This window comes from Triticum dicoccoides, chromosome 1A (genome assembly GCF_002162155.2).
Source record: "Triticum dicoccoides isolate Atlit2015 ecotype Zavitan chromosome 1A, WEW_v2.0, whole genome shotgun sequence".
NCBI classification, from domain to species: domain Eukaryota; kingdom Viridiplantae; phylum Streptophyta; class Magnoliopsida; order Poales; family Poaceae; genus Triticum; species Triticum dicoccoides.
Window position 1 is genome coordinate 4,126,031 of NC_041380.1, and position 24,317 is coordinate 4,150,347.

At 42.8% G+C, this 24,317-nt stretch overlaps 2 protein-coding genes across 4 annotated transcripts; one reads left to right on the forward strand and one right to left on the reverse strand.

The window, feature by feature from the left end:
- Positions 1-1,616: 1,616 nt before the first annotated feature.
- LOC119357521 (SNF1-related protein kinase regulatory subunit beta-3-like) lies at positions 1,617-6,068 on the reverse strand. Its single transcript, XM_037624441.1, has 3 exons — positions 5,817-6,068; positions 2,356-2,411; positions 1,617-2,264 (listed from the first exon to the last, which is right to left on the reverse strand). Exons 2-3 carry the CDS (start codon positions 2,383-2,385, stop codon positions 1,956-1,958), a joined length of 339 nt encoding a protein of 112 aa, XP_037480338.1. The 5' UTR covers positions 2,386-2,411; positions 5,817-6,068; the 3' UTR covers positions 1,617-1,955.
- A 1,061-nt stretch (positions 6,069-7,129) lies between these two features.
- On the forward strand, positions 7,130-10,500 carry LOC119353544. Of its 3 annotated transcripts, none has more exons than XM_037620510.1 (6): positions 7,130-7,282; positions 7,795-7,878; positions 8,732-8,893; positions 8,973-9,026; positions 9,181-9,327; positions 10,072-10,500. In XM_037620510.1, the coding sequence occupies exons 1-6, from the start codon at positions 7,169-7,171 to the stop codon at positions 10,450-10,452; spliced, it is 942 nt and encodes a 313-aa protein (XP_037476407.1). In that variant the 5' UTR covers positions 7,130-7,168; the 3' UTR covers positions 10,453-10,500. The 3 variants fall into 3 exon arrangements, with proteins under 3 accessions (XP_037476407.1, XP_037477011.1, XP_037477549.1); XM_037621114.1 differs by having other exon boundaries at positions 9,181-9,252; XM_037621652.1 differs by lacking the exon at positions 7,795-7,878.
- Positions 10,501-24,317: the final 13,817 nt, after the last annotated feature.

The following is a 24,317-nucleotide window of genomic DNA, read 5'->3' on the forward strand; positions in this document are numbered from 1 at the left end:
TCCCAAGGGTGGTCCTCTCCTGGCAGGCCTTGACAAGATCGAGGGCCTCAGCCAAGATGTCTTTGAGGGCAATAAGCACACCGCATACCGTCGGGTGGTGGTGTATCACCCCCATATCCTTCAGCATTGACAAAATGTCACCGAGTCTGCTCGCGCGATCTGCAATCTCACGGCAAACCTTCTTGTTCTTCTTGACAGTCTCCACCACGTCCTTGATCTGGAGAACAATCTCCACAATAGTGGCCACGCTGCCCAGTACATCGGCCATCACTCTCCAATACCTGTTCTTCTCTTCCTACAAGCAGAAACAAACCTGCTTCGGTGAGCCAAACACGCATCTAACTAAGAACGCAATGAACACAAAATCAGATTTTGAGCACGTTGACCGCGTTTGAGCGGGTTTGACAATGTTGACCAGGTTTGACTGATGAACAGTAAATTCAAATAAATTAGCAAACAAATTAAAAAAACTAAAATTTTGTGGCAACCAATATGCTTGGGTGCGCTAGCTGCGTGTAATTTTTTGTGGTTAAGTACCATCTAAGGAGCTCTAGCAAAAAACAAATTTTGACTTCTCTTGTGAGCCCAATTTTGTTTTTTTTGTCGCGAGCTCCACGAATGTCGAAACACCACACAAATTTTCATGCACCTAGAGCACCCAAGCATCTTGGTTGCCACAAAATTTTAGAATTTTTTTTTTGCTATTTTTTGGAATTTATTGTTCATCGGCCAAATTCGGTCAAAATCTTGTTTTGGACAAAACTTATCCTATTTTGAGACTTAAAGGACCAAGTGTCTACTTACAAATCCTGAGGGACCAAGGTTATAATTTTGGGGAACTTCAGGAACCAAAAACATACTTTCCTCCTTTAAAAAAATCAAAATCATGAATTTGAAAAAACAAATTCACCAAAGTTCATGAATTTTAAAAATTGTTCCCAGATTTCAAGAGATGTTCATGAATTTGAAAAATATTCTCGAATTTCAAACAATGTTTTGAATTTCCCAAATATCCACAAATTTGAAAAAAAAAACTATGTCTAAAATAGTTGAAAACAAAGGCCACATGAGATGAGGCAGGTCGGCAGCTTCGTGGCAGAAGGCATTAGAAACCCTAGCGCTGGTTGTCCTTGCGTGCATAGGAGCGAAGAGGTATGCACGGCTGAGAACAATTGTTTTATAGTATTCATGTTTACACGGAAAGAGCAAATACACGGATTTGAAAATAGCAAACAGAACACACATTGTTTGCTATAAGAGTTTTATGAATGTCCTTTTTGCACGGCTCACATGGTAAGGTATTTCTTAATGAAATTTCACACACACAGAGAACACGTATACTTACATGTGGAAAAAAAATCAGAATTTTGAAATCAAAGAAAGTACAAAATTCAAAATTTTCAAAAAATATGTGCCCGCACTGTTCGCTTCATGTTCTTTTTTTACTAATACCTCTAATTCAGTCCATCTGTAATAGTTAGAATGTAGTTTTAGACTCCAACGCAATTTTACTGAAGATGTACAAACTAAAGCAACTTCATAGCATCGCTAATTTTTGAACTACAATCTGAACTAGCATACCATTGCCTGCATAAACTAAACACATTCTCAGTTTCTTAACATGACCAAACACTCACTTTTATTAGCTCAACTCACGGTGGTATTGTCCGATTTCATGATCAAGCCTCGTCGATTTGCTATGAGGGTTTCAGACACGCACCACACTGTTCAACATTTGTCACCAACAAGTTGAGTCCAAAGACGCACAAACATCAGACTAGACGACCATCTTCATCATCACGACCAGCAGTCACAGTCAATTAAGTACATGACCAAATCATCGAAAATGAAGGGCATCTCTATTTCTCCAGGACTACAACAGACACATTCCATCCGGTTTGGTAGGTCGCCACAACCCCAATGGGAAGAAACCCTCATAGATGTTCGCCGCCACGCTACCGCCTCTGTACCGGCTTGTAGAGCACGACGGTCACATACTTGGCCTTGAAACGATGGGTGATACCCAGGGCAACCACGGATCTCGAGTTCTCCTTCTCTATGTAGAGGTGGTTAAGCACCACGGGCTGCGGCAGAGGGAGGCTGCTCCCGTCATCATGGCTCGGCGGGAAGCTCAGCAGTGTGTGCTGCAGGTGAGGAGGAACCAATGGGGGCTCTCGAGCTTCATCTTCGTTTCCAGGGATAGGGTTGCTGTAGCTTGAGTCTGGTGATGATGGGACTTCGAATCCAACAACTTGCACCCCTTCCTGCACCCATGTTATATATGTTAACCACCCATCATATATACAAACATGATAGAGACAGCAGTTTAGGAAAGAAAGCGACCAAACTACTTACATGGTCATCCCTGCCTTGTCGGTGGTCCATATTGCAGCAAGACTCTGTTCTGTTGCCTATCCTCATAAACGAGTATATGAAAAAGGTTGACGTGAGTAATGTATTTTAGAAACTAAATCAAGAGCTGACATAAATATCACAGATAATAAGTCTAAATCGCATATAAGAATCATCCATTGAATGAAATTTGCACATTATGTATTTCTATCATGCACTACATGCAAAAGAAACTTCTGACTTTTGCATTAACCAAATCGATCTGAGACACCATAGAAAACAAAATCTAGCAGTACTCTAATTACACATTTAATCAACGGAATTTTCCCACTAAGTAGATTTGTATTCAAACTGCTCTGCTCCAACAGAGAGTGAGAGAGAATGCTGTTATGCTAAGTTGCTAACCGATTTCAGTGTAACACAGGAATCCAATAGTTTCCCTTAAAAACTGCTCTGTACTTACAAAGGGTACGATTGATTATACTGGTAAAGTGGCAAAGGTTTCAACTACAAAAATGAATTCAAACAGAGTAACTCGGCCCGAGGTAAATAGTTGCAACTACAACGGAGTCAATGCAAGCAGAAAATGAAACAAGACAACTTTGTTGCTGCAAAATTATTAACAATAATAAACTGTTAGGAATTCACTCTTAACAATATTATACATTCAGATATAAACTAAAGAAAACTCCTGATTTCCACCGTAGCATGCTACCTTATCTAACTCTTTTCCTCCTATACTTTACTGGATTAGCATGACAAAGATATACGCCATAGCCGGTTTATTTTGTTGGTAAGAAAGCCAAAGTTGCTTTGATTGTTTTCACTCTGATCTGGTTCTGCAAACAATGAATCAACATCTTCCTTGCCTATACTACATCAGGTTGTGTTGAATTGTCCATTTCTTAATAAAATAGTCACTGGTAAAATGTAACATGCTATGAAAATCAAGGTACATCCCGCCTCTCCATACAGCCTGAACATTTGTGCTCATTTGGCCTCCCAATTTCCCCATACTGTAGTGTAGCAGGTACTTAGGCCTGTTGGATCAGAACAGAGCACCAGATTGGTAGCATCAGCACATGGTTTGGCTGCTGCTTCATGTCAAAGCAGCAGCAAGGACAAGCATTGTGGCAGCTCAACCCAGGGTTTTGGGTACAGTTTCAAAAATATTACAGGGGGCTTGGGATTTTACTGCCAAATAGTTTCAAACAAATTATTAAATTTAAAATCTCAAGTCAAGCAAGAACTTGAGGGCATACCAGAAAAACAGAGCAACACTTTCATCATGGTGGTTGGAGCCCTGCTCCTTGGGTTGACCATAGCGGTTCAATCAGTTGATGCTACATTTATCAATTTAGTAATATTCTCTAAGTTACTACCTGGGGATGGGACCTACATGCAACTTCTGAACATGCTTTACATACACAATAAAAAAGGGCAGCCCGGTGCACATAGTTCCCACTCGCGCAAGGTCCGGGGAAGGGTCTGACCACTTTGGGTGTTTTTTACGCAGCCTTTCCCTGCATTTCTGCAAGATGCTGTTTCCAGGACTCGAACCCATGACCATTGTTGGGTACACAATGGTAGCACAAAATCGATGCGCAACTGGGATTCAAACCCATGAACACTTAGGCATTAAAACTGGCAACTTACCATCAGGTCAGCAGAAGAGATGTTTACTAGTATGAGTTAAACTCAAATGTCACCTAGATTTTAGCGTTGACTGTCTCATCAGGGCACGAGGATTTCCCAGAATCTCAGCTCGATAAAAGAACTCTGGCTCAAATGGGGCAGCAGCGAATCAACCAAATATTCAGGCCAAGTCTATCAATATTATCTCTTAGCTAGTTAGCTTAGTTTGATTTTAACTCAAAGTAACCCCTAGACTCTGGAGGAGTCAAGCAGAAGTTTAAATGTTAGGTGATGCAAAAACACCTTGTATGCCGAGGGTGAAGTCTCGAGTATGGGAAGAAAGCCCAAATGTGGGCATATGTTGTGTAGTTTGGGACTACAGCAAGGCTTTTGCATAGTTACTGCATGGAGCCATTTGTTTTGATGTGCTAAGCTGGACCTGTCACTTGATTTGTGACAGACGAGCATAAAGGCAAATAAAAGGAAACATGTTCAGATTTAGTAATTAGTGGCAGCTAGTTATCATAATCAATGTTTCTAATTTGATAAACACCGGAACCTGGGCTTAAGCTGTACCATTTCCTTTCATTTGCATGTATGCTGATGCAACACAAATCCAGAATCAGATCCAAATTAACACATCGGAATAATGGGAACTGCCTGATATACTAAAACTAACTAATAACAGATATAATAAAGCAAAAGTGCCTGATATACAGTAAAAAAATACCATTGATGCTTAAGAAATCCTATCGATGTACAGAACTATCTCATACACAAAAACAGAAAACCTACCTGCAAACAACTTAAACAGCATGTTAAAGCCTACAAAGCCCTGATACACCAAAGTCTGCCATATCCCTTACAAAGCGCGTGGGATACGGCAACACGCCGGATTCGCTAGGGGCAGGTAAACATATCACCGATTATTCCCCGTTTTCTAAATTTAGAAAAACAAAGAAATAGGTACTTGCCACCAGTACGCCGCGGATACGTTCACGACACGGCAGAGGAAGCAGCCCAGTAAAGCCCAAAAAGCACTGTTTCTGAGTGGTCCACTCAATAGGCTTGACATAGGAGATAACAAACGGGCAGTGGTTCGATCTCACATCTCAAAGATATAATTTTGTCGTTATTACATGCTATATCTTTTGAATTATCTATGTAGACTCTCCTTGTCGCGGCATGGCCATTTCTGGAAAACGCCTTATCCCGTGCCCCCCGTGCCCGGTGTCCGTTGTATTGGCGCTTCTTAGGTCAACGCAGTTACATCTATGAACAAGCATCATACGTACATAACCTTTGGGGTCATATATCATTAAAAAAATGCCTCCACTCTACATAGACTATCCTGCCCCTGCAACTGTGCAAAATTCGAATGGCTTCATTCATGATGTAGATGCAAAACAAAGGATAGACATTGTATCCATGCACAAACAAAGGCATAACACAGAGAATTGGAAGTGTTTGACGAATGACGACACGGATTCACTGTTATATAACTCCCCGTGTCGCAGTATGTCCGTTTCCGGGAAACGCCTTGCCCCGTGTCCCCCGTGCCCGTAATTTGTCAGTATCGTCGCTTCTTACGCTAACGCGGTCTAGTTCATGAACAAGCATCATGCATAGATATATAACCTTTGGACTCGTACCACAAACAAATGCACGTAGTAGTTCCCTCCACTGCTCCACACAGCCCATCTTCCTCCCTGCTACTTTGCGAAATTCTACCGGCTTACCCATGACAGAGTATAGAAACTGGATCTAAACGCGTGGCACGGAGAATTGGAAGGGGTCGGGCGGCGGGGATTCGCTGCTCCCATCCTCACCTTTGCTTCTTCCTTGCCGTCGGGGGCGGAGGCTGCTGCTGGGCGGCGAAGGCGGAGGCGGAGGCGGTTGGCGCTGCCGTCGGGGAAGGGAGGATGGAGGCGCGCGAGTGGAGAGCGTCTGCCGACTGGAGCGGGGTGCTTATCTCAGCCGACAGCGAGGTGGACGGACGAGGTTTGCTGGCGGCGAGGTGGAGGATCTGGCGGGGAAGGGCGGTGGGAGGGGCAGAGAGATGCGGGGACGGGCGGGGCGGGCTCCGGCCGGCGGCGGGCGGCGGGGGGAGGAAACCCTAGCCGCTCGGTGGGGAATGAGATGCGGGTGGGGGAGACGGATTTTCTCAGGGGGGGGCAGGGTATATCACCCGGTGGCAGTTTTCGTGTAATTACGGTGGCCACCAAGGGGCACTTTCTGCGCCCAGAGCAGGGTGCGGGCCAGCCCTGCATGTATGCCCACGTCAGCACTTTTAGGAGTACGAGCACTGCTTTTTTTCTCTTACAGTGTGACAGGCTCAAAATCATGTTATCCTCTGGCAAACGGGCCGGGTCAACCAGGTCGGCCCGTTTGGGCAGCTTTGAACTCTACTCCTGAAGGAAGCTGGTAGTCTGATATAATGATTTTTGTTTGGGTTTTTCCGTCCCACATTCCACCACGCTCTCTCACTGATTTTATTACTTTACAAAAAACAATCACAAAAGAAAAATAAACCATTCCGCCACTCCTCCCACAACCGAGAACCAAATCAATTTGGAAACAAACCGTTAATGCAATTAATAGGGAGACAATTAATTAAGCATGCAACTAATGCAGTCTGTTTAACTAAAGATTTTTTTCACATTAAACCAATTTGAAAATCAAACCATTAACGTAATTAATAGGCAGGAAATTAATTACCCGTTCTATTAATTAAGCTTGTTCATATAAAAATCTTTTGATGCCAAATCAAGCACCGAATCCAATTGAAAATCAAGCCATTAATGCAATTAATAGGGACACAATTAATTACCCACGCAATTAATTTAGTCTGTTTAAGTAAAAAAATTGCTTTAAATCAATTTTCAAAATCAAACCATTAATGTAATTAATAGGTAGACAACTAATTACGCGTGCTATTAATTAAGTTTGTTATGCAAGGATTTTTTTCACGCCAAATCAAGCACCGAATCCATTTGAAAATCAAGCCATTAATGCAATTAATAGGGAGACAATTAATTACGCACAATTAATTTAGTCTAAGGCTTTTCAAAAAATTAAGATGGCTCGTTTCTATATAAGTTGTGTTCTCTAAAGAACATACATGTATGTGAGGAATCACATAGTTACAGTTTTGTTCATAGGAACATAGTTACCCACACAAATGGGAGGTGATTATGTTGTCATGCCGATCTTATTGTGCTTTTTGTTTAGAACTTGCCAACTCACCTTGGCTAATTCGATAGACTTAGATGGCAATCTCGCAATGGATGAGAAGGTAACAAATATTTACTTTTAGCTTTTGACATACACAACTCTTTTATCAATTGGTTTATGTATTTATCCCATTCTTATTTCTACTTGACCACTTAATCTTCATAATTACCATTGGTTCTCATCATTCATAACTAATCTATGTTACTTATATGCCCAACTAAAATGTAGAATACATGTGGAAACAAATACTTATACTCCCTCCGTTCCTTGGCAGATCGTTTGTTAGTGGCAAGTAAATCAGTTAGTCCAGGAAAGAAAGAGATATACACAATCGAGAGAGAGATACTTTCCTTCTTTTGGTATAAGGAGAGATAATGCAATCAGGAGAGAGATACTTACTTTTTTTTTCTTGAGGGCTAAGAACGGAATTAGGAGGAATTAGAACAAATGCACCTTACATTGTGGAATTTTATCAAAAAACAAATACACCTTTTTTCTGGAGAGTATCTTTCAAGGACTTTGTACATCAATTATACATGCTAATCAGTCATGAACTAACATTTCCCTCTGCAGAACACCACTCTTTTAAGACATAAATCTTTCCATTTTCCTTGGAGAGCTAATATCAAGGATGAAGGAAGCGACATTATTTCTCATGTACACACACTCGCTTTCACTGCCTCTCTATATATCTCTTTACTTTTTCATGTGTTAGATTTGGGATGTTTTGTTGATTTTGTGGTGAGTATTGACCACAAAATACATCACAATGAATGTCACGGTGACATGTGATAAATATAAAAGGAAAATTCAAGGTATTTTTAATATAAGCAGCACATATTTAAACCAAAAAGAGAAAACCGTAGAAATTTACATTCATTAGTGATGCACCTAAATCATAGTTCGTCAAGCTAAATTATGATCAATGGTCAGAGAGACAACATGCTACATAAAGACCGGATAAAATGCATACACCTAAATGAACTAAGGTTGATGCCCTATATACCGCCAAAGAAATGATCATTACATACAAAAAATGCTACCAAAATACCAAGAATAAGAGATTCAGAAAGGCATTTAAAGACACATTTTATTGGAGATTTACCCTGACATACCAACACTCTACTGGAAATACGCTTCACACCTATCCGGGAGAGAAATAAATCTTGTTTTGCGCCTGCCACAAGGATGAGAGAAGACCTAAGCACCTGAGTAACACCATTGACAATGCACATGAACTAAATTATTGCATGCATCACCACAAAAGGTATAATTCGTTGGAATGACACCACATCCTGCATAGGAAGCTAAATTCAGTATGATATACTCAACAAATGCCTACGAAAAATGTAGACTAAATACAAAGGAACATGAAAATTCCCCATTTTAAATGTATGGTAGGTGAACCACATAACAAGGCAAAAACAGACATCCTCGCTTGTTTATTATGTTGTTCTCCATACATTTTTCTATTTATTTACTAATTTGAGCTATAATTTTCTATCACTAGTATGCAATATGGCACACAAAGCCAGGAATATTCTATGGCCTTCGAGCTGAGATGAGTATATGGGCTTCACCAAATCAAGAAAACTCTCAAGAATCTGGAGCATCCTTACAGATCTATTGTCAAGATGGAGGAAACTACAACTTAATTCAAGCTGGATTTCACGTACAAACATATCACCCATTCTGGGAAAGTCAAATGCTTTTGAATAAACCACTATTTCATAATCAGTTTTTTCTTGCAGATTTCCCCCTCTTTATACCATAACAAAGATATTCGCTTCTTTACGTATTGGACTGTAAGTATAATCAATGCCATTTTAACAAGTTATATATTATTGTGGTACGCATATAGTTTTTGGTATTTTGTAGGAGTTAGAGGCATTATTGGACTAACTACGAGTCTCTTTACATCCATAATATAATACATGTTTCCTTTGTTTTATTCCTTAGAAGGACTTGAAATCAAGGGGGTGCTACAACTTGAAGTGCCCAGGATTTGTTTCTGCACGTGGAGCTAATCTGGTACCTGGACAAGCCATTTCTCCTCCATCAATTTATGGCAAACAAGACTACTACATTAGACTTAGCCTCAATCAGGTGCACCATGTGTCCCATTCTGGAGATTACTAAAGCTATATAATGTCACAAATGTGCTACTATTTCTAGTATAATTAGATGATACCCGTGCATTGTGCAAGACCTCATCAACTTAAACACGTACATGCATGCTATAAGAGCAACTACAAAAGAGAAATAAGTTGGATTGCAACTAACATAATGCCATTTTTCTAAAAAAAATGTGAAACATGAACTACATAGGTATCCTTATAGTGTCCAACACACAATCGATTCATGAAAACAAAAAATTAATACACAGCAATAATTTATGAGGAGCATGCATGACTTGATGGTGTGGTAGGACCGCATGGATAAAAAAACAAGCACATATAAAAAATATAACTTAAGACGAGCATGCATGACTTGTTGATGTGGTATGGCTGCACGTAGAGAAAGAAAAGTCAACTTATAACTAACCTTTATGACTTGTTGATGTGGCATGGATGCTTGAATAGAAAACGAGGTAGTGGATTGCTACTATTTATAATAGAGGATTAAAGTTAACAAAGATAGATTTTATTAGAGTGAAAATTAGTTAGGCATAAATTCACATGGTTAGTAAGTAATATCCATGTTTATTTTATTAAGAAAATACCGAACATTAATTAGAATATGGGAAATTGCACATCACCCAAGATTCTTGCTAATAACAACTTGTTCTCTATTCTTCTTGTGTATGAAATTTATTTTTCATGGCCGTCATCAATCTTTCGTTGACTACAGGATCCAAATTCTGAAGATTGGGTGGTGTACCGTCATGATTTAGAAAAACCATCATTATTGGGACATTTTCCAAAGAAGCTTTGCCCTGGAATACCACGTATACAAGCCTTGACTGGTTTCGTGAATTACTTCAAGAATGCACATGGTCCTCCAATGGGTAGTGGCCACTTCCCCAATTATGAGGATCATGACGATAAGAAATCTGCGTACTTCAGGCGCATTCGGTATTACACTCCAAATGGTCGTTCTTATAACCTGTTTGGCGTTCCCATGGTCAAGTTACTTGATAGGCTAGATTGTTATAGAGCAAATGGTTTAGTTTTTGATTATAAGAGGGGTTTTATGTTCAACTATGGTGGACCAAGTGGTTGTGTTGGTTGACAAAAAGAATTGTATTCCCATTTGGATTCAAATAAATAAAACATAGTATGCTACTTAACGGTCAAAGATTGTCCCTTATTTTATTTATTTTGTCAAACTCCAAATTGGTCTATTTTTCTGCGGGGCGAAAGGGATTTCATTGCTCAAGGAATTACAAGATCGTTCCTACGTAGTATAGGAACATCTGCAGGCCCAGATCACAGCCACACAGCAGTGCGATCCTCCACATGGCCAAAGGCAGCTAAATAGTGACTAATAGCATTCTGGTTCCAACTAACATATAATACATAAATAGTTCATTCTCACTATGTTATTTTCTTGACATGCAGCCTCTCCACTTCAGCAGGCCTGCCACGTCAACGTTCCATTACCACAGCTTACAGATGGGCATGACCACTACAGCAGAGCAGCCACGCCACATTCCATTACCAGCTTACAGAGACACTACATACATTTGCATGTTAATGGATTTGGGCTATAAAGGACAGTTTTGGACATTTGAGAAGAGGGTGGCCGGTGGTACTTACACTCGTTGTAGGTTGGACAGGGCCTTGGTTAATTCTGACTGGTTGGCGAGGTTTCCTTTGGCATCTATTACTCATGAAATAGCAGCCACATCGGACCATCTAACTTTCTTACTTGACTTCGGCTGTGCAAAAACTGAAAGAAAAAAGTGAGATTTCAAATACGAGACAATGTGGGAGACGCATGAGGGTCTAAACGAGGTGATTGTACTGGGCTGGGACACAGGAGCGCCATGTTCCACTATGGAAGAGATAAGAGATAAGCTTGAAAACCTAGCAAGAGGTCTGGGAAGGTGGAGCAATGACACTTTTGGAAGTGTACGAAAAGAAATCAATTTTTTAAAGAAGCAACTTCAAGAGCTAAGGGGTGATCCTCTTCGAATAGGACCTTCACATGCAGAACTCAAAATAAATGAGCGTTTGATTGAGCTATATCACTGGGAGGAAATCATGTGGCGCCAGCGGGCAAGGATCGACTAGTTGTCAGCAGGGAACAAAAACACAAAGTTTTTTCACTTACGAGCGAGTCTAAGGCCAAAAAAGAATATGGTCAAAGCACTACAAAATTCCCTTGGTTCTATAGTAGTAGACCCGGATGAGATGAGAAGTTTGGCAAATGATTTTTATCAAACTCTCTACACAACCGAGGGTGTGCAGGGCATAGATGAAGTGCTGAATCATGTTCCAAGGAAAAGTCTCAGAGGAGATGAGTGCAATGTTGAATGCGGAATACACGAAGGAGGAGGTGAAAACAGCTTTGTTCCAAATGTTCCCCACTAAGGTTCCGGGGCCGGATGGCTATCCGATGCATTTTAATCAGCGCCATTGGGACATCTGTGGTGACGATGTAACAAGGGTGGTGCTGAGCATAGTACGAGGTGAGCAAATCCCGGAAGGTATTAATGATACAGTTTTGGTTCTGATCTCTAAGGTTCTGAATCCAACTTACTCTCTCAGTTTCGGCCAATCAGTCTATGTAATGTACTCTACAAGATTGCATCCAAAGTGGTAGCCAACAGACTAAAAGTTATTTTACCTGACATAATTTCTGAGAATCAATCCGCATTTATGCCGGGAAGATTAATTACAGACAATATCATCTCTGCATATGAGTGCCTACATTTCGTGAAGAAGTCTAAGTCCAAGACGAACAATTACTGTGCTCTTAAGCTGGACATGATGAAGGCATATGATAGGCAGGAGTGGACATATCTAAAGGCCATTATGGGCAAAGTAGGTTTTTCTCAGCACTGGATTAATACAGTAATGGGTATGGTCTCTTCAGTATCCTTTTCTGTTCTTTTTAACGATGACAAGCTTGAGCCTTTCAGACCAACTAGATTAATCCGACAGGGAGACCCAATCTCCCCCTACTTATTCTTGATCGCAGCAGAGGGCCTTTCGTGCCTCCTGAAATCCAGTTCACAGTCATCACTTGCATCACATGCAGGTATTAAGGTGGGAGAGAATTTCTTATTTGGCCCTTTTCTTAAAATCTGGTTCCCTATTTGGCCCCAGAAATTTCATTTTTCCCTTTTTGACATTATAAATTCATTCTGTTGTGGTGACCCTTTGAAGCCTAAGTTTTAGATGAGGATGAACAAGCACCAGGTCATTTTAGGCCATGTTTCATTTCATTTCATTGTCTCATTTCATTGTTAAATTTCTTACAATGTTTCTTAATTGTGTAGGAAAATAGAGCAAATTACTCTCAAGCTGGTTCTTCTATGGCTACAAATGCTTAGAGGCCTCCAAGAGTACCTGCTGCTACTGCACCTGAACCAAGACCAGCTACAGCAAGAGCTACAACTTCTGCACCTTCACCAGCTCCAGTTTCTACTTCTAGGGCAAAAAAGGGCTGCTTCAACTATTCCAGCAGCAATAGCACAAGGACCACCAGCTAAGAGGAGCAGGACTAACACTTCTTCTGCTGCTAACACTTCTTCTCATGCTAAGAACACCAGATCATCTACAACTTCTCCAGCAAAGAACACCAGATCTTCAAGTGCCCAGAGAAGAACATTCATTGTAGGCAATCAACTTCAACAGTTGTCCAGGAGGGGTCAAAGAGGATCAGGAAGCCAAGTGGGAGGCTGAAAGACTACTTTTATGCAAGTGGTAACTAGCATGTCTTGGTCTGAACTTGAGTTCATTTGGCATGGTTCTGTTTGTGTCAGTGAACAAATATGGATGGATTTGGGTCTATGGTTTGTCATGACTATACTTTATTTTTTTCAGAGATATCTAGTCAGTTGAACTACCATGGTTTGTAATAACTACTATTCAGTCAGTTCATTCAGACAGTCATTCCTGTGTTGATTCAGTCAGTGTATGTTCTGTCAATTAATTCAGGGAGTAGATTTCAGATCCACAACATACATTCATTCAGAGTAGCATAAATCATAGATACATTGATTCAGAGTAGCATCAAACACCACTTATTACATAGAATAGAGTAGATCTTACATAGAACACCAAGAGAGAAAGATAGATAGATCGATGGATGGATGAGATGAGATTGACAGATCAGTCATAGCGCATGATGAAACGACCCCACTTAGCCCTAGTAGCTGGATGAGGAGCCATGACTGCTCTTCTCCTCGCCCAAGATATGATGTGATTGAAACTCCTTCTCCTGCCACCAGGGAAAAGAAGTTCAAGCTCTTCATCATTGCACTTCTCCAGCACCTACTCGGCGAGCTGGCGGTTGAACTCAAGCTGCTGCTCATCCTGGGCGGCCTCCTGTCCCCTCTGTCTACGCCTCCTCCTTCTCTGTTGTGCTGTTGGAGGCCTCACCTCCACGGCCTCTCCATCCTCCTCTGTTACATCTCCCATGGCCATTTTAGGATCCATCTCTAGGGTTTGTTGTGGGTGGCGGCTGCTGGAGTGGCTGGGAAAGGGTGTGTGGGGAGGGGTTTATATTGACAGTGGTGGATGGGGTGGGTGGGTTTTAGTAGGCCTAAGTCAGTTTCATTTGGTCACAGACTACTGGCCCACTAAGCCCAATACCACTATACATAACTATATAGATAACATACAAGATTAATAGATACTACTGGTGTAACACCCTCGATGCGGCTATATCTCCCACGTGTCGAAGCACGACTTAGAGGCATAACCACATTGAAAGCAATGTCGCAAGTGAGGTAATCTTCACACAACCCATGTAATACATAAGGGAAAAAGATACATAGTTTGGCTTACAATCGCCACTTCACACAATTACATGAATTAAGCATTACATCATCCAAATACACTCAAGGTCCGACTACGGAACAAAAATAAAAGAAGACTACCCCAAAAGCTACACAGATCCCCGATCGTCCCAACTGGGCTCCACTACTGATCCACTGGAAACAGAACAACCTAGCGAACACGATCTTCAACTAGCTCCTCCTTGAGCTCGGTTGCGTCACCTGCACGATTTCATCGGCACCTGGAAACTGGTTTTGGATGTATCTGTGAGTCACGGGGACTCAACAATCTCACACCCTCGCGATCAAGACTATTTAAGCTTATAGGAAGGGTAAAGGTATGAGGTGCAACTGCAGCAAGCGACTAGCATGTTTGGTGGCTAACATACGCAAATGAGAGCGAGAAGAGAAGGCAAAGGCACGATTGATAAATTATGATCAAGAAGTGATCCTAGAACAACCTACGTCAAACATAACTCCAACACCGTGTTCACTTCTCGAACTCCGCCGGAAAGAGACCATCACGGCTACACACGCGGTTGATGCATTTTAATTAAGGTAAGTTTCAGGTTTTCTACAACCGGACATTAACAAATTCACATCTTCCCATAACCGCGGGCACGGCTTTCGAAAGTTCAAATCCATGCAGGGGTGTCCCAACTTAGCCCATCACAAGCTCTTACAGTCAACAAAGGATATTCCTTCTCCCAAGACAATCCGATCAGACTCGGCATCCCGGTTACAAGACATCCTCGACAATGGTAAAACAAGTCCAGCAAAACCGGCCGATGCACCGACATCTTGATGGGAGCTGCACATATCTCGTTCTCAGGGCAACACCGGATAGGTCAAGCTACGAGTAAAACCAGCCCTCAAGTTTCCCCGAGGTGGCCCCGCAGGCTGCCCATTTTGGACCAACACTTAGACAAGCACTGGCCCGGGGGGGGGGTTAAAATAAAGATGACCCTCGGGATGCGTGACTCCCAAGGGAAAAAAGGCTAGGTGGCGAATGGTAAAACCAAGGTTGGGCCTTGCTGGAGGAGTTTTATTCAAAGCGAACTGTCAAGGGGTTCCCATAATACCCAACCGTGTAAGGAACGCAAAATCTGGGAACATAATACCGATATGACGGAAACTAGGGCGGCAAGAGTGGAACAAAACACCAGGCACAAGGCCGAGCCTTCCACCCTTTACCAAGTATATAGATGCATTAATTAAATAAGAGATATTGTGGTATCCCAACAAAATATCCATGTTCCAACAAGGAACAAACTTCAATCTTCACCTGCAACTAGCAACGCTATAACACTAGTAGAAAACAGGGCTTTGGTCCAGGACGGCTCAGCCCATTAGTCCCGGTTCAGTCCAGAACCGGGACCAATGTGGGCATTGGTCCAGGTTCGTGAGCCCAGGGGGCCGGCCGGGCCACGTGGGCCATTGGTCCCGGTTCATCTGGACCTTCTGGTCCCGGTTGGTGGGATGAACCGGGACCAATGGGCCTCGCTCCTGGCCCACCACCATTGGTCCCGGTTGGTGGCTTGAACCGGGACCAAAGGCTCCCCTTTAGTCCCGGCTCATGTCACCAACCGGGACCAATGAGGTGCCTATATATACCCCTCGCTCGCGAGCAGAGCACCCCAGTGCTATGTTTTTCTCTGGCCGAGGGGGAGAGGGCTTGGTGGTGCTCTAGCTCACCTCCTATGCACACAAGGTGTTCGATGGAATGCCCGAGCCACACTACTTAAGCTTTCTCCTCTCCAAGCTCGACCTACAAGCTCCATTTTCCATAATATTTGTCTAGGTTTAGCGGTCCGTCACGCCCCGTCCCCGTCTTCACCGCCGTCGATCACCCGCGCCGAGCTCATCGCCGGCACCACCGTGGTGAGCCTCTTGTTTTATCTTCTTTCTGAAAGGAAAAATATTCTTACTTGCATGTTTACATAGATACTTGTATTATTTGCTTACTTTTATTATTGCATCTTATATAGTGCGATGGTTTTGGTACCCGCCCCTGTCGGCCCTCGTCCTGTCTATGATTCGGATGTGGTATATATATTATCTTTATAACTATTGGTTCATTTATTGTTTATGAAAATTATGCCGACCAACGTGACATAGATATTATTTATGTAGGATGTATGTGAATCGGAAATGCCAACCGACCCTATTATCAAGAGGTTAAATTTAGTTGAAGAAGAAAACAATTTGTTGAAGGAAAAAATAAAAAAATTGAGGAGGAGAAGATGATATTGGAGTTGCATGTTGCGGATGTCGTCGATGATCACAAGATCAAGATGGATGCAATGCGCTTGAAGATTAGAAAGATTAGAAAATATGCCATTGATACCGAGGCTTGGTATCATTATGCCGTTGGATCAATTGTTACCTTGGTTGCGATTATGATCGCATTTGTTTTCGCATTGAAATGTTTTACATAGTTTCAATGTATGGTTTAATTAATTAGATGCTCTGGAGAGCTATATGTTATTAGATGAGAACTATGTATGCACTTTGGTTTTAATGTGATGATGAACTTCTATTAATTTGGACACTTAATTATATATAATGCACGCAGATGAACCGGCAATGGATGTACGGTGACAGACACACCCGCGAGTACATTAAGGGCGTGCATGAGTTTCTCGAAGCGGCTGAGGCAAACAAGCAGAATGGTTTTATGTGTTGTCTATGCACTGAATGTGGGAATACGAGGTCTTACTCTAACCGGAAAATCCTTCACTCCCACCTGCTTTACAAGGGTTTCATGCCACACTATAATGTTTGGACGAGGCACGGAGAAATAGGGGTTATGATGGAAGACGGCGAAGAAGAAGAGTACGATGACAACTATGTGCCCCCTGAATACGGTGATGCTGCAACAGGGGGTGCTGGTGAAGATCAAGAGGAACCAGACGATGTGCCCAATGATGCTGCAACGGGTAAAGCTGCTGAAGATTAAGAGGAACCAGACGATGTGCCCGATGATTGTGATCTCCGCCGGGTCATTGTCGATGCAAGGACGCAATGCGAAAGTGAAAAGGAGAAGCTGAAGTTCGATCGCATGTTAGAGGATCACAAAAAAGGGTTGTACCCCAATTGCGAAGATGGCAACACAAAGCTCGGTACCGTACTGGAATTGCTGCAGTGGAAGGCAGAGAATGCTGTGGCTGACAAAGGATTTGAGAAGCTACTGAAAATATTGAAGAAGAAGCTTCCAAAGGATAACGAATTGCCCGACAGTACATACGCAGCAAAGAAGGTCGTATGCCCTCTAGGATTTGAGGTGGAGAAGATACATGCATGCCCTAATGACTGCATCCTCTACCGCGGTGCATACAAGGATCTGAACGCATGCCCGGTATGCGGTGCATTACAGTATAAGATCAGACGAGATGACCCTGGTGATGTTGATGGCGAGCCCCCAGGAAGAGGGTTCCTGCGAAGGTGATGTGGTATGCTCCTATAATACCACGGTTGAAACGTCTGTTCAGAAACGAAGAGCATGCCAAGTTCATGCGATGGCACAGTGAGAACCGAAAGAAAGATGGGAAGTTGAGAGCACCCGCTAACGGGTCGTAGTGGAGAAAAATCGAGAGAAAGTACTGGGATGAGTTTGCAAAGGACCCAAGGAATGTATGGTTTGCTTTAAGCACGGACGACATTAATCCTTTTGGGGAGCAGAGCAGCAATCACAGCACCTGGCCCGTGACTCTATGTATGTATAACCTTCCTCCTTGGATGTGCATGAAGCGGAAGTTCATTATGATGCATGTTCTCATCCAAGGCCCTAAGCAACCCGACAACGAAATTGATGTGTACCTAAGGCCATTAGTTGAAGAACTTTTACAGCTGTGGAATGGAAACGGTGTACGTACGTGGGATGAGCACAGACAGGAGGAATTTAACCTTAAGGCGTTGCTGTTCGTGACCATCAACGATTGGCCCGCTCTCATTAACCTTTCAGTACAGACAAACAAAGGATACCACGCATGCACGCACTGTTTAGATGTCACTGAAAGTATATACCTGGACAAATGCAGGAAGAATGTGTACCTGGCCATCGTCGATTTCTTCCGACCAACCATCAATGTCAAAAGAAAGGCAAGCATTTCAAAGGCGAGGCAGATCACCGGAAGAAGCCTGCCGTGCGCACCGGTGATCACATGCTTGCTATGGTCAATGATTTACACTACGTAATCTTTGGAAAGGGTCCCAGTGGACTAGCTGTTCCGAATGACGCTGAGGGACACGCACCCATGTGGAAGAAGAAATCTATATTTTGGGACCTACCCTACTGGAAAGACCTAGAGGTCCGCTCCTCAATCGACATGATGCACGTGACGAAGAACCTTTGCGTGAACCTGCTAGGCTTCTTGGGCATGTATGGGAAGACAAAAGATATACCTGAGGCACGGGAGGACCTGCAACGTTTGCACGAAAAAGACGGCATGCCTCCGAAGCAGTATAAAGGTCCTGCCAGCTACGCTCTTACGAAAGAAGAGAAAGAAATCTTCTTTGAATGCCTGCTCAATATGAAGGTCACGACTGGCTTCTCGTCGAATATAAAGGGAATAATAAATATGCCAGAGAAAAAGTTTCAGAACCTAAAGTCTCATGACTGCCACATGATTATGACGCAACTGCTTCCGGTTGCATTGAGGGGGCTTCTACCGGAAAATGTCCGATTAGCCATTGTGAAGCTATGTGCATTCCTCTATGCAATCTCTCAGAAGGTGATCGATCCAGAAATCGTACCAAGGCTAAGGAGTGATGTGGCGCAATGTCTTATCAGTTTCGAGCTGGTGTTCCCACCATCCTTCTTCAATATCATGACGCATGTCCTAGTTCATCTAGTCGACGAGATTGTCATCCTGGGGCCCGTATTTCTACACAATATGTTCCCCTTTGAGAGGTTCATGGGAGTCCTAAAGAAATATGTCAGTAACCGCGCTAGGACAGAAGGAAGCATCTCCATGGGCCATCAAACAGAGGATGTTATCGGGTTTTGTGTTGACTTCATTCCTGGCCTTAAGAAGATAGGTCTCCCTAAATCGCGGTATGAGGGGAGACTGACTGGAAAAGGCACTCTTGGAAGAGACTCAATAATATGCAGGGACGAATATTCTTGGTCTCAAGCACACTACACAGTTCTACAGAACTCTACCTTGGTGACCCCGTATGTCGATGAACACAAGAACAGTCTGCGCTCCAAACACCCGGAGCAGTGCGACGACTGGATTACATGTGAACACATCAGGACTTTCAGCAGTTGGTTGTAAACACGTCTCAGAGGTGACAACACTGTTTGTGATGAGTTGTACTTGTTGTGCAGGGGACCATCTTTGACTGTATTGACTTACAAAGGATATGAGATAAATGGGAATACATTTTACACGATCACCCAAGATCAAAAGAGCACCAACCAAAACAGCGGTGTCCGCTTTGATGCAGCAACCGAGAGCGGAAAGGACACATATTATGGTTACATAGTGGACATATGGGAACTTGACTACGTACCTGATTTTAAGGTCCCTTTGTTTAAGTGCAAATGGGTCAATCTGTTAGGCAGCGGGGTATAGGTAGACCCACAGTACGGAATGACAACAGTGGATCTGAAAAATCTGAAGGGTTTCGTAGTAATTTCAAAAAATCTCCTACGTGCACACAGGATCATGTGATGCATAGCAACGAGGGGGAGAGTATTGTCTACGTACCCTACGCAGACCGACTGCGGAAGCGATGACACGACGTAGAGGAAGTAGTCGTACGTCTTCACGATCCAACCGATCAAGCACCGAAACTACGACACCTCCGAGTTCGAGCACACGTTCAGCTCGATGACGATCCCCGGACTCCGATCCAGCAAAGTGTCGGGGAAGAGTTCCGTCAGCACGACGGCGTGGTGACGATCTTGATGAACTACAGCAGCAGGGCTTCGCCTAAACTCCGCTACAGTATTATCGAGGAATATGGTGGCAGGGGGCACCGCACACGGCTAAGGAATCGATCACGTGGATCAACTTGTGTCAACTTGTGTGTTTAGAGGTGCCCCTGCCTCCGTATATAAAGGAGGAGGAGAGAGGAGGCTGGCCGGCCAAGGGGGGGAGGCGCAGGAGAGTCCTACTCCCTCTGGGAGTAGGATTCCCCCTCCAATCCTAGTCCAACTAGGATTCCTCGGAGGGGAAAAGAGGAGGAGGGGGCCGGCCACCTCTCCTAGTCCTAATAGGACTAAGGGAAGGGGGTGGCGCGCAGCCCATCTAGGGCAGCCCCTTCTCTTTTCCACTAAGGCCCACTATGGCCCAAAAAGCTCCCGGGGGGTTCCGGTAACCCTCTCGGTATTCCGGTAAAATCCCGATTTCACCCGGAACACTTTCGATATCCAAATATAGGCTTCCAATATATCAATCTTTACGTCTCGACCATTTCGAGACTCCTCGTCATGTCCGTGATCACATCCGGGACTCCGAACAACCTTCGGTACATCAAAATGCATAAACTTATAATATAACTGTCATCGTAACCTTAAGCGTGCGGACCCTACGGGTTCGAGAACAATGTAGACATGACCGAGACACGTCTCCGGTCAATAACCAATAGCGGGACCTGGATGCCCATATTGGCTCCTACATATTCTACGAAGATCTTTATCGGTCAGACCGCATAACAACATACGTTGTTCCCTTTGTCATCGGTATGTTACTTGCCCGAGATTCGATCGTCGGTATCCAATACCTAGTTCAATCTCGTTACCGGCAAGTCTCTTTACTCGTTCCGTAATACATCATCTCACAACTAACATATTAGTTGTAATGCTTGCAAGGCTTATGTGATGTGTATTACCGAGAGGGCCCAGAGATACCTCTCCGACAATCGGAGTGACAAATCCTAATCTCGAAATACGCAAACCCAACATCGACCATTGGAGACACCTGTAGTACTCCTTTATAATCACCCAGTTACGTTGTGACGTTTGGTAGTACCCAAAGTGTTCCTCCGATAAACGGGAGTTGCATAATCTCATAGTCATAGGAACATGTATAAGTCATGAAGAAAGCAATAGCAACATACTAAACGATCGGGTGCTAAGCTAATGGAATGGGTCATGTCAATCAGATCATTCTACTAATGATGTGACCTCGTTAATCAAATAACAACTCATTGTTCATGGTTAGGAAACATAACCATCTTTGATTAACGAGCTAGCCAAGTAGAGGCATACTAGTGACACACTGTTTGTCTATGTATTCACACATGTATTATGTTTCCGGTAAATACAATTCTAGCATGAATAATAAACATTTATCATGATTATAAGGAAATAAATAATAACTTTATTATTGCCTCTAGGGCATATTTCCTTCAGTCTCCCACTTGCACTAGAGTCAATAATCTAGATTACACTGTAATGAATCTAACACCCATGGAGCTTTGGTGCTGATCATGTTTTGCTCGTGGAAGAGGCTTAGTCAACGGGTCTGCAACATTCAGATCCGTATGTATCTTGCAAATCTCTATGTCTCCCACCTGGACTAGATCCCGGATGGAGTTGAAGCGTCTCTTGATGTGTTTGGTCCTTTTGTGAAATCTGGATTCCTTTGCCAAGGCAATTGCACCAGTATTGTCACAAAAGATTTTCATTGGACCCGATGCACTAGGTATGACACCTAGATCGGATATGAACTCCTTCATCCAGACTCCTTCATTTGCTGCTTCCGAAGCAGCTATGTATTCCGCTTCACATGTAGATCCCGCTACGACGCTTTGTTTAGAACTGCACCAACTGACAGCTCCACCGTTTAATGTAAACACGTATCCGGTTTGCAATTTAGAATCGTCCGGATCAGTGTCAAAGTTTGCATCAACGTAACCTTTTACGATGAGCTCTTTGTCACTTCCATATACGAGAAACATATCCTTAGTCCTTTTCAGGTATTTCAGGATGTTCTTGACCGCTGTCCAGTGATCCATTCCTGGATTACTTTGGTACCTCCCTGCTAAACTTATAGCAAGGCACACATCAGGTCTGGTACACAGCATTGCATACATGATAGAGCCTATGGCTGATGCATAGGGAACATCTTTCATATTCTCTCTATCTTCTGCAGTGGTCGGGCATTGAGTCTTACTCAATTTCACACCTTGTAACACAGGCAAGAACCCTTTCTTCGCTTGATCCATTTTGAACTTCTTCAAAATTTTGTCAAGGTATGTGCTTTGTGAAAGTCCAATTAAGCGTCTTGATCTATCTCTATAGATCTTAATGCCTAATATGTAAGCAGCTTCTCCGAGGTCTTTCATTGAAAAACTTTTATTCAAGTATCCTTTTATGCTATCCAGAAATTCTATATCATTTCCAATCAGTAATATGTCATCCACATATAATATCAGAAATGCTACAGAGCTCCCACTCACTTTCTTGTAAATACAGGCTTCTCCGAAAGTCTGTATAAAACCAAATGCTTTGATCACACTATCAAAACGTTTATTCCAACTCCGAGAGGCTTGCACCAGTCCATAAATGGATCGCTGGAGCTTGCACACTTTGTTAGCTCCCTTTGGATCAACAAAACCTTCTGGTTGCATCATATACAACTCTTCTTCTAGAAATCCATTCAGGATTGCAGTTTTGACATCCATTTGCCAAATTTCATAATCATAAAATGCGGCAATTGCTAACATGATTCGGACGGACTTAAGCATCGCTACGGGTGAGAAGGTCTCATCGTAGTCAATTCCTTGAACTTGCCGAAAACCTTTTGCGACAAGTCGAGCTTTGTAGACAGTAACATTACCATCAGCGTCAGTCTTCTTCTTAAAAATCCATTTATTCTCAATTGCTTGCCGATCATCGGGCAAGTCAACCAAAGTCCATACTTTGTTCTCATACATGGATCCCATCTCAGATTTCATGGCTTCAAGCCACTTTACGGAATCTGGGCTCACCATCGCTTCTTCATAGTTCGTAGGTTCATCATGATCTAGTAGCATGACCTCCAGAACAGGATTACCTTACCACTCTGGTGCGGATCTTACTCTGGTTGATCTACGCGGTTCAGTAGTATCTTGATCTGAAGTTTCATGATCATTATCATTGGCTTCCTCACTAACTGGTGTAGGTGTCACTGAAACAGTTTTCTGTGATGGACTACTTCCTAGTAAGGGAGCAGGTACAGTTACCTCGTCAAGTTCTACTTTCCTTCCATTCACTTCTTTCGAGAGAAACTCCTTCTCTAGAAATGATCCATTCTTAGCAACGAATGTTTTGCCTTCGGATCTGTGATAGAAGGTGTACCCAACAGTTTCCTTTGGGTATCCTATGAAGACACATTTCTCCGATTTGGGTTCGAGCTTATCAGGTTGAAGCTTTTTCACATAAGCATCGCAGCCCCAAACTTTAAGAAACGACAACTTTGGTTTCTTGCCAAACCACAGTTCATAAGGCGTCATCTCAACGGATTTTGATGGTGCCCTATTTAACGTGAATGCGGCCGTCTCTAAAGCATATCCCCAAAATGATAGCGGTAAATCAGTAAGAGACATCATAGATCGCACCATATCTAGTAAAGTACGATTACGACGTTCGGACACACCATTACGCTGTGGTGTTCCGGGTGGCGTGAGTTGCGAAACTATTCCACAGTTTTTCAAATGTACACCAAACTCGTAACTCAAATATTCTCCTCCACGATCAGATCGTAGAAATTCTATTTTCTTGTTACGATGATTTTCAACTTCACTCTGAAATTCTTTGAACTTTTCAAATGTTTCAGACTTATGCTTCATTAAGTAGATATATCCATATCTGCTCAAATCATCTGTGAAGGTGAGAAAATAACGATATCCGCCTCGAGCCTCAATATTCATCGGACCACATACATCGGTATGTATGATTTCCAACAAATCTGTTGCTCTCTCCATAGTACCGGAGAACGGTGTTTTAGTCATCTTGCCCATGAGGCACGGTTCGCAAGTACCAAGTGATTCATAATCAAGTGGTTCCAAAAGTCCATCAGTATGGAGTTTCTTCATGCGCTTTATACCGATATGACCTAAACGACAGTGCCACAAATAAGTTGCACTTTCATTATCAACTCTGCATCTTTTGGTTTCAACATTATGAATATGTGTATTACTACTATCGAGATTT